General features: G+C 34.6%; 1 protein-coding gene across 26 annotated transcripts in view; it reads left to right on the top strand.

Annotated features, from left to right (window-relative positions):
• Positions 1–13,979, top strand: part of STXBP4 (syntaxin binding protein 4) — a 213,793-nt gene that overhangs the window by 91,849 nt on the left and 107,965 nt on the right. For 24 of the 26 annotated variants that reach the window (XR_013354387.1, XM_077852662.1, XM_077852663.1 and 21 more), the window contains 3 exons: positions 848–964; positions 1,437–1,486; positions 3,544–3,677. Coding sequence is in view for 25 of the 26 variants with exons in the window: in XM_077852662.1 (XP_077708788.1) it covers positions 848–964; positions 1,437–1,486; positions 3,544–3,677 (301 nt within the window). In the remaining variant the exon portion in view is untranslated. Of the gene's footprint in view, positions 1–847; positions 965–1,436; positions 1,487–2,142; positions 3,396–3,543; positions 3,678–3,934; positions 8,810–13,979 lie in introns of those variants that run through there. The other 2 variants (XM_077852652.1, XM_077852653.1) reach the window with 2 other exon arrangements.

The following is a 13,979-nucleotide window of genomic DNA, read 5'->3' as shown; positions in this document are numbered from 1 at the left end:
TAGAAAATATCCCTCCACAGAAGTTTTGTGTTTGCGTCTACCAGTTTGGAACTGTTTTAAACTAAAATTTCAGCTTATAAATTTATAGGACACATGGGTAATACAAATTATGACCTCCAACTTTCATGAGTAGGGGCTTGTGATTAGAAATTATAGGCTTTTTTTTTTTTTTATAGGCTTTTTTTAACCCACTTGCCAGAACCAAAATCGAAATCATATATTTATTTCTATAAGGTTTTTTTCTTTCTAATTCACCTATTAAAGTTCTCTCATTTGCCAACTGTGCCCAAAGATGTACTATCAGAGCAAATTATGCTGCAGTGCATGCATATTCCTATGAAAGGGTTTACCCAGCATTGTTGTTGCTTGTCTTCATGGAATTCCTTTACTGTCCATGAGATTCCTTTACTTCCCTGCCAGCTGAGCTTTACATTGGATCAGATTACATTAAATATATATGCATATCTTCAGCAATTTTTGTTGTGCCACGTTGGCAACAGTTTATGCCAACAGCTGGCAAGCTGTATTGTCCAAAAAAAGAGAGAGAGAGAGAGAGAGAGAGAAAAGCCATAATAAACTGGATTTAAATGTATATTTAAATGTATTTTACTATAAGAATCAACAAACTCATATATAGTTTATCTCAAAATTTGCAGCATCCCTGTGCAGTTTAACCTTTAAATATGCAATTAGTAAAATGCCCTCTCCAAGTCAGAAGATATGTACAGTAAGAGAAAATAAGTAATATGATAATGTTGGATATTGGTTAATATAAACTGAAAATAGGAGCCACTGATATAAAAATCAAAGAAATGTGTAAGACCTTCCTTTTGATACTTCTGTCCAGGAAAGTGTTCAGGAGTTAAGAAAGAGAATCACAGTGCTTGATTGCCAATTGCGAAAATCAGAAATGGCTCGAAAAACTTTTGAGGCATCCACTGAAAAGCTTCTTCATTTTGTAGAGGTAAATTTTCCCATTATATTACTTTATGTCCATTTTAAAAAATCTGTAAATGACTGACATATATTTAAATGTTCTGGTGTTTGGTGACTAGTGAAACATTCTCTGGCTCAAAACAGCAATGCTAACCTATAATCAGGTTTAAAATGGCATAGATAATGGAAAGACCAGCACCAATAGATTGTTAAGAGAAATAATTGAGATAGGGTTAAATGATCCTAAATATATGCTATGTTTTAATGAACACTTTCTCAAAACTCTTAATACTATTGTTTAAACATTATTTGATAAATATTTGCTCTATAAATAAATATTTTCATAACTATTACATGTCTGAGTTGATTTTTCCCTCCATGTAACAGAAGTACCTTTTAATCAACTGGGAGTGGGAGATGGGGGGAGGTTATAAATTTTAGTTAAGACATCTTACAGATATCAAACTTACATATCTCCTTTACTGTCATGTTTTCTCTAGACTATTCAAGAATTATTTTCTGATAATTCTTCTCCTTTATCAAGTTTAAGGTAAGAATATTTAATTGTTTCCTGTAGAATATGATTACATTTTTCATTTTGTAATTGTGACTAAAATACTAAAATCTTTTAAATAGCCTTAAGATGCTACATAACTCCTATTGGATGCTGTTTTTTAATGTCTTGTGGAAATAGATACAAGGACATGTTGTTTTTGACTCCATCTCTGTAAGAGAAATTCCTGGAGGTATTTAGCCAGTCACTGTAACCAAGTACTCTAAAATTGAGGTAGGAATCACCTATCTTGTTTTTGTTAGGAATTCTATAAAGATGGGATTACCCTAAAGTTCTCTAAGCATCTGTATATGAGTAAAAATTACCTTAAAGATCAGTCTCAACCGAGCAGATGAGTTGTTATGGCAAAGAGAATTTTATAAAACAGGTTCATGCAATCAGTTCTTTCATTTTCAACATTTAGTAGACACAAATAAAAGAAATATATTTGGAGAATACACCTTGATTTTGTTATTCACAGTTTGTTTCTAATTTAAAGTTTCCTACTAAGAGCTACAAACATACTAATAAGATTCATGTATTTCAAACTGCAAGTTTATGGTCATTTTGATACATAATGAAAGATAAACAAAAGGAAGTTTCCTGTTTATATATATTTTCAAAGCAGTTTTTTTCTCCTCATCTTATAATAGCTGCCACCAGCAATGTACTTCTACTTCTAGCAATGCATGCTTGAAGAAACAGGAAAACTATGCCCTTTACTGTGAAAACAACAGTTTAATAAATGAAGATGATTCATCATATTCTTATTATATTTTAACGTTCCACATAGCATTTTTTTTTACTTTAGAAAAATGTCTACAGTAGTATGCTTTAAAAAAAATTTTATTACTGAAATGTAGTTGACACACAATGTTATGTTAGTTTCAGGTGTACAACATTGTAATTGGATTATTCTAAATGTTATGTGATATCAGTACACTTTTAAGCTCATTTTATTGTAATGCTTTATTCTAATGAAAGATCTGACATTTTATTGCTATCTGTGCTGCTTATAATGTAAGATAATTATGTGAATTTCAGTTAATTATTTTCAATAAGAATGTTAAAATACTCAATCAGATTCCCCTGTGTGGATAGATGTGTCCCCCATCACCACCCTCAGAATCTCCTTGTGACCTTGAATAATAATTCAAAAGTTTTGGTGTTAAGAATGATCATTTAAAAGCCAGAGCCTGCCCTTGCCTTAAACAGGTTCATGGTAACCTTAAAAAATATTAAGCAACTTTTCACCATATCTTGGAAATTTAAACTCTACGAAAATATGATTCAAGCTTTTTAATATACTATAACTTCTGTAATAAATTTTGGCCTTTGTCTTTCAACACAGAATAAAGGCTCTGTATTTGAATTTGAGAATTGATGCTTTAATTGCTTCTTGTGAATTAATCCATCATGCTTATTGAAGATGGATTATAAATAGTAATAATAAATAAATAATAATGGTTTCATTACCAGTTTAAAATGATCTCTTTTCAAGTAAAAGTCTCAACATAATGGTTTTTTGCAGTAAAACCTTGCATTTTAAATTACACCAGAGCATATTCATTTCAGGTGACATTTACATCTTCAAAAAGTGATATAAATGCTCTGTGATGTTTTAGATTTTATATAATTTCAGTTCAAAAAATTTCAAAAATAAAGATACGTTCAGGAGCAAATAAACATAGAATTTATATTTAATATTATAGGAAGTGATAGTAAATGTCCATTTAATAAATTTATGTTTAAGTGCTTCATTTGAATTTTTGCAAACTAAAGGGCTACATTGTGTTAGCATGACATAAGCACAAAATAAGTCCAACAAATGATTTATTCCTCCTATTATGAGGTCAACCTAGTTCTTATACATGTCTTTGTTACATAATAAAGAACTGAAAACAAACGTTTTGTGATTACTTCATTTTATGGCTATAAGAATACAATATTCCCAGAAATACAAATATTTTTGTACCTAAGAATTCAGATTATTTAACCAAGCAGATTTTATTATTTGTACAATAAGTTCAACTTTATATTGTTGCCCTTCACAGTGAAAGAAGACCTATGCTAGCTTCTCAGACTTCCCTCACACCACTAAGAAGGAATGGACGTAATATCCCAGCAACACTGGCACTTGAATCTAAGGAACTTGTTAAATCTGTTCGGGCCATACTTGATATGGATTGTAAGTTTTCTGCACTTTTTTCACTTTTGTATTTTTTTTAGTAATTCATTTAACAAAACCAAAAGGAAATTTCAAGCTTGACAGTTTAATTTTGTTAAATGTGTTGGCTTGCCTACAGTAAAATTAATAGCTAATCGTTAAAATCTTAAAACACCTATTGTAGGAGGAGAATATTTACTTTATTTAACGTGCCTGAAATGGCTTCCAAGAGAAGATAGCTGATTAAGACATGTTTTAACCTCTACTTCCATCCAAAGTCTCTTTGAAATGGAAGAATAAATACAAAAATAAATCCACGGCAGTGCTGGAAACCTGAAAGATTAGAACCAACATTGAAGAATTTTTGAATAATATACAACAGATGGAATAAAACTGAAGGTACAGCCCAGCTGAGCAAAAGACCCCCAAATACAATAAAGATGAAAGACAAAACTGCTGAAACAGTGAGTTAAGTAGAACCATGAGAAAACTTCCAGGATCGCAGGCAGGGAAAACTAGGAACAGACCTTTGGGCACCCGGCAGGATAATTAATTAAAGAGCTATGGAATAGCTGAACCAGTTCCCTGCTCATCAGAGCTGCTAGCTCAAGCATTTACTCCTAAGCCAGGGCCAACAGAATACCTCTCTTAAAAGAACTGTCAATGGATGCCCCCAGAGTCAGCACTGAGCAAGAAACAGAAGCAAGGCAACTGGCTGACTAACTTGCAATGTCCCAGCAGACGGGCAGTCCTTGGGGAGAGCTTAAACCATTGGACATTTCTATCCTCCCCTCCTGTCTCCCAGCACTTGTGCTTCTTCACAGATTTGGACTCCCTTTTTACCTGTTTGTTCGTCTCTTCCCTTGATGTCAGTCTGTCTGTGGGTTGTCTTGATGTTGACCTCTACCATTCTACTATCCCTGTTTGCCATTCTCAATCTCCCCTCTGCTGAGGACCAGATATCAAATACGTATAACTATAAATGTAGGAATACGATACAATTCTTGTTAAAAAAGTATCCAAGTAAGTTTTGAGTAAAGTCCTGGGTAGTAAATGGTTTGGCTTTGTAGAGGATAATATTCAAAGACTCTTTGGGGTAACTTTTAACTTCCAAACTATATTATAGAAAGAAGATTGGAAACCATGCCTCTAACAGTATATGCTCAATCTCTACAGTGAGGTTTTCTTTTTTCTTAATTTTGTATAACCTATTACATTAAAAAAAATCAAATTATATTTCAAAAACACTATAAGAGCTCTTTATGTAAAGAAATTATATAGATTTCAGGGTAGATGAAAATAATCACTCCTAATGTATTATGTGTATACTCAGAATTTTCTATATTAGACATTTTTAAGTTAGGGTGGGAACAGTAGAGGGAAACACCTGCAACACACATGCATAACCCAGCGGACATTGCCATCATTAATTTTAATTACCTTGCTAACATTAACCTTTACATTTGTCAAACATGATTATTCAAAGAAAATATTTGAAATTCAGCAGAACTTCTTTGGAAGAAAAGAGAAAAATTCCATCTGCACTTTTTATCTGTCATAAGATTGTACCTAGCCTCCTATTTAAACTAGCAAATAGTTTCTACGTTGTCTTTTTATTTAGAAATATAATTGCTAATATTGGCTATATTCCCAATAATTTTATAATTTTTCTGACTTGTCTTTTTATGTTTGATAATTCAGATGAACTCAGCTCATTTTTTTTCTCTTTATGCAGTAGCTTTTTTCTATATGTAATGAAACACAGAAAATCACTACCATGAGGTAGATAATTCAGCTGCAGTCTCTAACCTCATTTCCTTTGGTGTGACTCTGCATATTTCAAGTAACAATTTTTAATTTTCTCTTGGGTAATTGCCTCAACTTGCTTCTTAACAAAAGTACACTCTGGGATGTTATACTAGGGGATTTCCTCAGAAATGAGAATCAGATTTCTTGGGTGTTATCACTTAAAATCAGTCTCTGGGGAATATCTAGAAGATAATTCTGAACCTTTTTTGGATGGTGGCCTCCACTGAAGTCTGGTAAAAGCCCTATACCAGATATGTGCAGTTATACACATTTGCATCCATCTTCAGTGTGTTCATAAACCCCAACTTAAGAACCTAGACATAGGATCACAGAGAACATGAATGCTTTCTACGTGGCCAGCCAGCTGTCATCAGGATGCCTCTAGCAATGGAGAAGTACATGAATCTTAGAGGCAGCCTGGAGGAGCAGTTTGAACCCGTGTAAACAGTGCTCTGCAGAACCTCTGATGATCCCTAGAGGTGCCCCAGGGAGCACCCCAATTAGCCATCCAACTTCGCTGGGCAAAATACTTAATCTCTGGTTATCTTTTGCCATATAAAAGGTGGAGTTCGTAATATCTGAAGTAGCAGGATTGGAGGATCAAGTGAAATACATGGAGACTAGCTAACCAAGCACCTGGTAGTATAAGATGTTCCATAAATGGATTACTACTGCTTGTGCTAATAATGCTGGTACTGCATTATTACTATTTTAAAGCAGCTAATTTAAATATACGTTTTCTCTGTACTAAGTATTAAGTAATTATTGTCTAAATCTTCTTTGAATTTAGATCCATTTGAAAATATGGTAGATGAGAGCTTTTCTTAGTATATAATAATGTTATTTTCGATTTTGAGTTAGAGTGTAACCATCACAGGAAACTGTGGTTAAATGTCTGAATCAGCATCTTATCTTTCAGTTGTTTTTTGCTAACTATAACAAAACTTTGGTATGTTCCGTTATACTGCCTCCACTGAAATGTTACGTAGACAAATAGGCATTTTTGATTAGTTTTGGAACCCTTAAAGGTGCTTGTATCAATCTCCATCAATATTTACATGGTCAATACCATAATGTTTTAGTATGCTCTTTATTTGAAATAACTACTTAGTTTGAACTGCAGTGTTGATTGACACCTAGATTGACGAAAAAAATAGTTCTGTAATAAAAGCAGTAAGAAGCAGTTTTTTAAATGCATAATAAAATAATATCTGGGCAGATATTCTATAGGAAGTCTTTAGTAAGAACTTACTGATTTCCTGATTTCCTGGTAGATTGGCAGCACAAACACAGGCATCTACCCTCCTTCAAAATTCCCATGAAAATGATAAATGGAATATAAAAATGGAGTAAAAATCTTCAAGAGCACTGGCAGTTACAGGCAAATCCCAAAAAGTTTTCAATAGGGCAGGTAGGATCCAAATACAGTGAGAGCAAGAACAGCCAACCTGTTACTCCTGCTGAACAATGGTGGAGATTATGGGAATAATTGGAAGTCACTATGGCAGGACAGTAGCTCTTAATGCATTCTAATTTGAAGGGGTAATGAATTAAGCCAATGAATTAGGAGGTAAATGGATTCTTTTTCTTCTTTTATCTTGGTGAGTCAATGGCATTTTTGAAATCCTCGGGATTCACAGATTCTGTGTCAAGCAGAAAGCCAACTGGGGCTTGGTTCTTTAGACAGCATAGACAGCATGTCAGTTACATCTGACATGCACTGGAGCACTTCACCCAGGTTAGTGGCTTCTGCCCCAAATGCCATGTGCTCTTTACAGCCACCTCTGGTCCTGGCTCCTTTCTTACTCCCCTCAGACTGTTAGATCAACCTTATAACACAAGTGCACACTGGCCAGCTCGCAGCCAGAGCTTTGAGAGGGTAACACCAACAACAACTTGGTTGAATATCAGTGCAACCGGGGGATTTACACATCTTTCAAAGGTCAAAAGCCAATTCAGAGGAATTCTTGGGTGGTTCAGTGGTTGAGCATCTGCCTTTGGCTCAGGTCATGATCCCGGGGTCCTGGGATCAAGTCCTGAATCGGGCTCCCTGTGGGGAACCTGCTTCTCCCTCTGCCTGTGTCTCTGCCTCTCTCTCTCTCTCTCTCTCTCTCTCTTTCTCTGTGTCTTTCATGAATAAATAAATAAAATCTTGGGCAGCCCAGGGGGCTCAGCAGTTTAGGGCCACCTACAGCCCAGGGCATGATCCTGGAGACCCAGGATCGCATCCCATGTCAGTCTCCCTGCATGGAGCCTGCTTCTCCCTCTGCCTGTGTCTCTGCCTCTGTGTGTGTGTGTGTGTCTCTCATTAATAAATAAATAAAATATTTTAAAAAAAAGTTTAATAAAATCTTTTAAAAATTCAGAAAGTTCTCTTTTTTATAAAGAGAAATACATAACACATGTATATATTATATGTATGTGTGTGTGTATATACATATTTACCCAAACACATATTTCATTCAACGTCTTTTAAACAAATATATATATATTTCATTCAACGTCTTTTAAACAAATATATATATATATATATATATATATATATATATATATATATAAGCATACCAGTATATGATCATGAAAACGTCTACAGTACTAAAGCAAGAAAATAGAGCTGTCAAGATTCAGAATAAACTACCATCTACCAAGATGGCAGAGTGATCTCATGCCAAACCCTCCCCATTCTGCTCCTACACTTAGAAATGACATTTAAAATTATGTTTGTGTATTTAAAAAATGAAAACCAAGGAATGCATGTCTCTCTGCACCAAGAAGAACAGAGGGTAAAATTGTAATGATAAGTGAGCTCTTAAGCTTCAGAGATTCACGGGATTGAGATGAGCAGCTGGAGCCAAGGTTTCTACACCCACGAAGACCCAAATGATGCCTGAGCAAAGGAAGCAGGGAGCAGGAATCTTCCTGTGGAGAATATACTTTCTTTTCTTAAGTTATATATTAGACAAAAAAAAAAAATCCATCGAATTTAGGAGCCATCTGGGCCTACCACTAATTAAAGTTGAAAGTAAATATTCTCATCCACTACAGGTGGGAATATAATTTGGCACAACGTTCCTGGGAATCAATTTTGCTACCTATATCAAGAGATTTTAAAATATCTATTTGAAAAATGTTTTTGAAAGTTAAAATAATATTTTAGTGATCATATATTAACCTAGTAATACACCTGTTGGTATTTTGCAAAGAAAATATTGAGCAGTGTGCATAGATATGCATATGTAATTATCTGCATCACAGCATGTCTTATAACAGCAGAAATATGGATGTTCAACTGTTACAAATTGTCAAATAAACCTGTAATTTTCACTTGACTAGTTGAAAACAAAGGTGAACTTTACCCCCACTATAACCATGTGATTACATATATTTGTCTATGTGAGCTTCCTGCATCAATTCAGGTGCCCCTGTCTGAAACTAGCAATATTTTAACTTTTAAAATTAGAATGTCAGTGATAGCTGCTTTTTTGTCTTTATATTCAGAAGCTACTTAGAAGTTATTTAGGCAGATGGCAAAAGGTTCTTATGAGAAAAAGGGGAAATGCTGTACTGCAACATTTGAAGGACTTTATAATAATTTTTTTTAGATCCAGAAGTCAGATTCAATACAGCATCTTCTCATTGTACTTATTCTAGGTCTCAAACTATCATTACTGCTTTTCTAATTACCTCCCGCACATATTTTTATTAGTTGACATGAATTTATCAAAGGAAAAGCTTTATATTTTTGGTGAAAGTCAGCTATCCTGTTTAGAATGGGCACTATAGTATTCACTTCTTCATAAAGTTATCGTTGCTATTTATATTTTTTTTCTCTCCTAGAATTGGGGCAAATTGTTCCAAGCATAAGGGGATAGTTTAGTGACTCTGATGTTATTTCACCTGTTTTTATTGTAGGGTAGACCTGTTCTCTAGTGGCTTGATCATTCAGAGCTAGATAATACCCATTGTAAATACTGGTGTTGTCACACCATTCAGGGAAAACCATTAACTCACATATTCTCTCGTATTGTTGCAATTTGAAAGTAGGTCACTGCTGTGATGTTCCATTAAGAAAATATATCAAATGTAATCTCGGGTGATCTCTGGAAAGGAAACTGTGCTTGGGTTATTTAATTTTGCTTTACATGAGCAAATTATTGTTAGCTTCAAGAACAATAAGTAATTTCTTTCCTGGTACAATTTTTTTCCAGGAAAAAAAAAGTGACAGAAAAATATGTCACAAAAAAAGGTAACCATTTAGGTTTATTACTTCATTCCTTCATGAACTATTTATTGAGTATCTGCAATCAACCAGACCCTGACCTAGGCAGTGGGGTACTAGCTTACAAAGCCCTTGCTGTCAAGCTGCTTAGGTAGAAATGGACAAGCAAATTAGCAATAAGTGATTCCAGGAAGCAATGACTGTTATGCATACAATAAATCCACCTGATATTATAAGTGGAAATGTTAACCCTCTTTGAAGAGGTGAATTTGAGTCAAGATTCATCTAGGAGAAAATCTATGGGAGGAGTTTTTCTGGCCAAGTACAAAAGCCTTGAAGTAGGAACAATCTGACATATTGGAGGGACAGAAGAAAGCCTGGGTTTCTGATACATAGGAACGAACAGATGAATAAGCATGCGATAAGGGTGGAGATGTAGAGAAGAGAAAGACCATACAGGGCTTTGAACACCATTCTAAGGAGTATGGATTTTATTTTGAGTGTCATAGGAGCCGTCCATGGTTTTAAGCAGGAGAAAACTCTGATCCATATTTTAAAAGATCATCCAGGCGTTTGTTTGAAACTGGGCTATAGGTGTGGCAAGAGTGAAGAAAGCAGGAAGATGTGATTGACATGAAACAGGATAGTAGCTTGGGCTAGGTTTGAGTAGCAAGGAACAAATATTCATTTTTAAAAAGAGACTAATATTTCATGGGGCCCCTGGGTGGCTCAGTCGGTTAAGCATTTGCCTTCCTCTCAGGTCATGATCTCAAAGTCCTGGGATTGAGCCCTGCCTCCTCCAGCTCCCTGCTCAGCGGGGAGTCCACTTCTCCCTCTGCCCCTACCCCCTGCTTGTGCATGCACACTCTCTCTACCTCTCTCTTAAATAAAATCTTAAAAAAAATAAAATAAAAAGAGATTAGTAGTTCATCAGTGTATGTCAGAGTTTGGAACACCTGAAACTCAGTATTAATGTTTAAACTTGATATTCATGTGCATTCTGGGTCAGTGAGTACCCAGAAGTCCAGATGCACAAAGCAATGATCTGTTGTCCTCCTGGATCTTCGACTATCTCATGTTTTCCTGTTGCTTCTTCTGCACATTAATTAACTCTTAGGTATTTGCCTTTTTCATTAAATAAATTCCTGAGAATTGAAGTGCTAAAGTTACTTAGTAATGCCAAATCTATATAAATTATTATTTTCTGTTGGTACATAGGAAGAAAGCAAAATACAGTTTGTCGGTCATAAAAATCAGAAAGGCACCATATTTCCAGTATTTAGCATACACAAAAAATATCTAGTGTGAATCAGTCTCAGAACTACCACATGATAAGTGTCCTCATAGAAGACCATTTCCAGGGAAATATTTCAGATACATACTTTAATCACATATACTACCATTAGCTAGAAACTATGAAGGCATGTCCAGACAAATAGACTTAATTCCTCCCACCAGACAAGAATATAGTTGTCAAGGGGATTACAGGATGTACAAGGTAGAAGTCTATATATACCTTAGTACTAACATGGGAATGTAGAATGATTTCCAACACAGAAGCAGGGGGGAAAAAAATACAAGGACTGCCTCAAACTTCCAGAAGGCATTGATGTATAAGTATAGTGTATTTTCTCTCTTCCAAAAAATGGAACTCTCAATTCCTTCACCATTAGAACTGACTGCAGTAATAGAGTGTCTACCATGGGACTCATGTTTCAACCTATAACCTGACAAGCAAAATATGAATGATGCCAGAAAGAAGTATTTTCCCTCAGGACCTGAAAATGTCCTTATCCAAGTGGAATACATTCTTTCAGGTTAATGAAATAGGTGTTCTCCAGGTTCATATGAGGACAGAGTATTAACAGCTCATCTCAGAGGAGACAGTGGCAGTAGCCGTCATGTGTTGTAACAGCTTTACTAATTATTTAATATGATATACCAGTTCAGAATAGATCTAGAAGTTTCTGCCTTTAACAGTAGAGTATTAGTATTACTACTACAGATAAACATATTTAAAGATAATAATGCCATAGATAGTTTGTAAGTACTATTTTTCATCTATATGTTTTCACAGCAACCCTATGAGACAGGCATTATTGTTTCTAATTTGAAAGATATGAAAAAATCAAGGCTCAGAGAACTTAAATGATTTACCTCAGTCACACGCTTGGAAAGGGCAACCCAAGACCCCTGACTCAGGTCTTTATTATAAAGTCTTGTGAGTCTCACAGAGGTCTAGTTAAGTCATCATATCACAATTGACTTGGGGTTTTTTATTTTTTGGTTTTTTGAGCATAGAAAGTGGAGAGGTATTCTCAGTGGTAGCTTAGATTTGATAAGCTATGATGACCTCTTGGAGTCTTGGTTTCCTATCTGGAAAGTAGGGATACAATCTTCCCAAGATTGTCTCAAGGATTGAGTGAACTAGTGTAAAAGTGCTTTGTAAATATAAAGCACTGTATAAATAAAGGTTGTTTTAGAGTTTTTTTATCTTAGTTAGAATCATTGACCAAAATTTACCTCAGCTTAAATAATTTTTATGATTTACAGATATTCAGCATAAAACAACAAGGCTTAAGAAACTTGAATAACTTCCAATCAAGTCTAGATTCCAACCTAACTCATTGACAGCAATGTTTTTCTAAGGAGGTCATATTGGGAGAATACCTGTATTTTCTTTTTTATTAGAAACCTTTATATTGTTTGATTTTTTCTTTTTTTTAGAGTGAACATTCAATTCTAAAATTTAAAGCATGCTTTTTAAAAGTAAAAATTTTTAAGCATCATCGAAAACTTAATTTTTTACTTAAAGTAAAAAATAAAAGCTGTCTTTGAAACCATTTACAAAATGATGCATATAGAAGGAATAATAACTGTGCCTTGATAAAGATCTTAAACCTGAAGATACAGAGTTAAGAACTGAATCTTTAATAGTATTTTTTGAAAACATCTGACTTTATGAACTTATTCAGCCAACATTACCAATTAGACTAAAAAATGATTAGGTCTTGGGACTCTACAGTGCTATTTGTGTTTCTCATTTCTTTTATAATAACTACAAAATGCTAATGAAAGTTAAAGTTCAAGTAGAATAGAGCATTGAGAGTGTGAAAACCTGCTTCTAGGGCAAGATTTTTTAAACCTTAGGTAAATTCCTCAACCTCACTTTTGCTCCATTTATGAAATGGAAAGAAGGAGCATTACAGCTCATTATATCACAGGATAAAATGAAGTATCATTTGTGAAATTGTCTTTGGTTTTTACATAAAAAACAGTTGTTTGCACCCTAAATGATATCTTTATCAAAAAGATAGATGCGTTTTTACTTGTAGAGAAGCAGAATAGTATTTTAAGAGATCGTATCCTACAGGGTTCAAATTTCAGCCCTACTACCTAATAGATTTATGCCTTTGGGGTTCTGTAATCTCTCTGAGTCTCATTTGCTTCATCTCTGAAATTGGAGATGTCACCAGCTCATAGGGTTGTTTAGAGGATTAAAAGTAATATATCTGAAGAGGCTAGCTGATTAAAGATAATGTTTATAAAGTGGCTCCCATCTGGTAGGTGCTCAATATATATATCATCATTATCACCTTCATCATTCATTGTCAGTGTATAAGAAGAGAATTTTGTCGTGGCAGCCTAGTCCAATATAAACTATTCTCTCCCCACCCCACCTTTTTCTTTTCTTTTATCCTTTCCTTTTTTTCTTTTCTTTTCTTTTCTTTCTTTCTTTTTTTTTTTTTAAGAGCTGGAAACCTTAGAAGGTGGCAAAAGATTTCTACTCATGTCAATTTATGTAATCTATCATTATTAAATTACTCCAATGGTTGTAAGAAACCAACTGCTAAAAACAATTGCCAAGTAACATTTCATTCTTTAAATGAGCAATAAAGAAGCCCAGCTTTAGCTCACATTTATTTAATGTCTATGAAGTTTGAAACAATAAAGTTTATGTCTAACTGGAAACGTCAAGGGTTCTCCAAATGTCATGGTCTTTTAATGGAGAGGGAAGCCTTGCTGAACTTGTCTAGAAGATAGCAGTACTGAAACTGCCTAGGAATGGGTACAGCTAGCCACCAATTCACTGCAAACCCTCAAACTACACTTGTACAGGCATTTCACCCATCCAAGGAAGGAGTAAGCCTTATAGATACCTGACAGAAGAATGCTCCAGAGAGTAAGTACAAAAACCCTGAGGCAGAACAGTGCCTGCTATGCTTGAGAAAATAGGACATTATGGATGAAGAGGTCTAGTTCATGGTATCATTTAATTCTCAGCCTGTTTGCTT

Source organism: Canis aureus, chromosome 16 (genome assembly GCF_053574225.1).
Source record: "Canis aureus isolate CA01 chromosome 16, VMU_Caureus_v.1.0, whole genome shotgun sequence".
NCBI classification, from domain to species: domain Eukaryota; kingdom Metazoa; phylum Chordata; class Mammalia; order Carnivora; family Canidae; genus Canis; species Canis aureus.
This window is presented reverse-complemented; position numbering and strand designations above follow the sequence as displayed.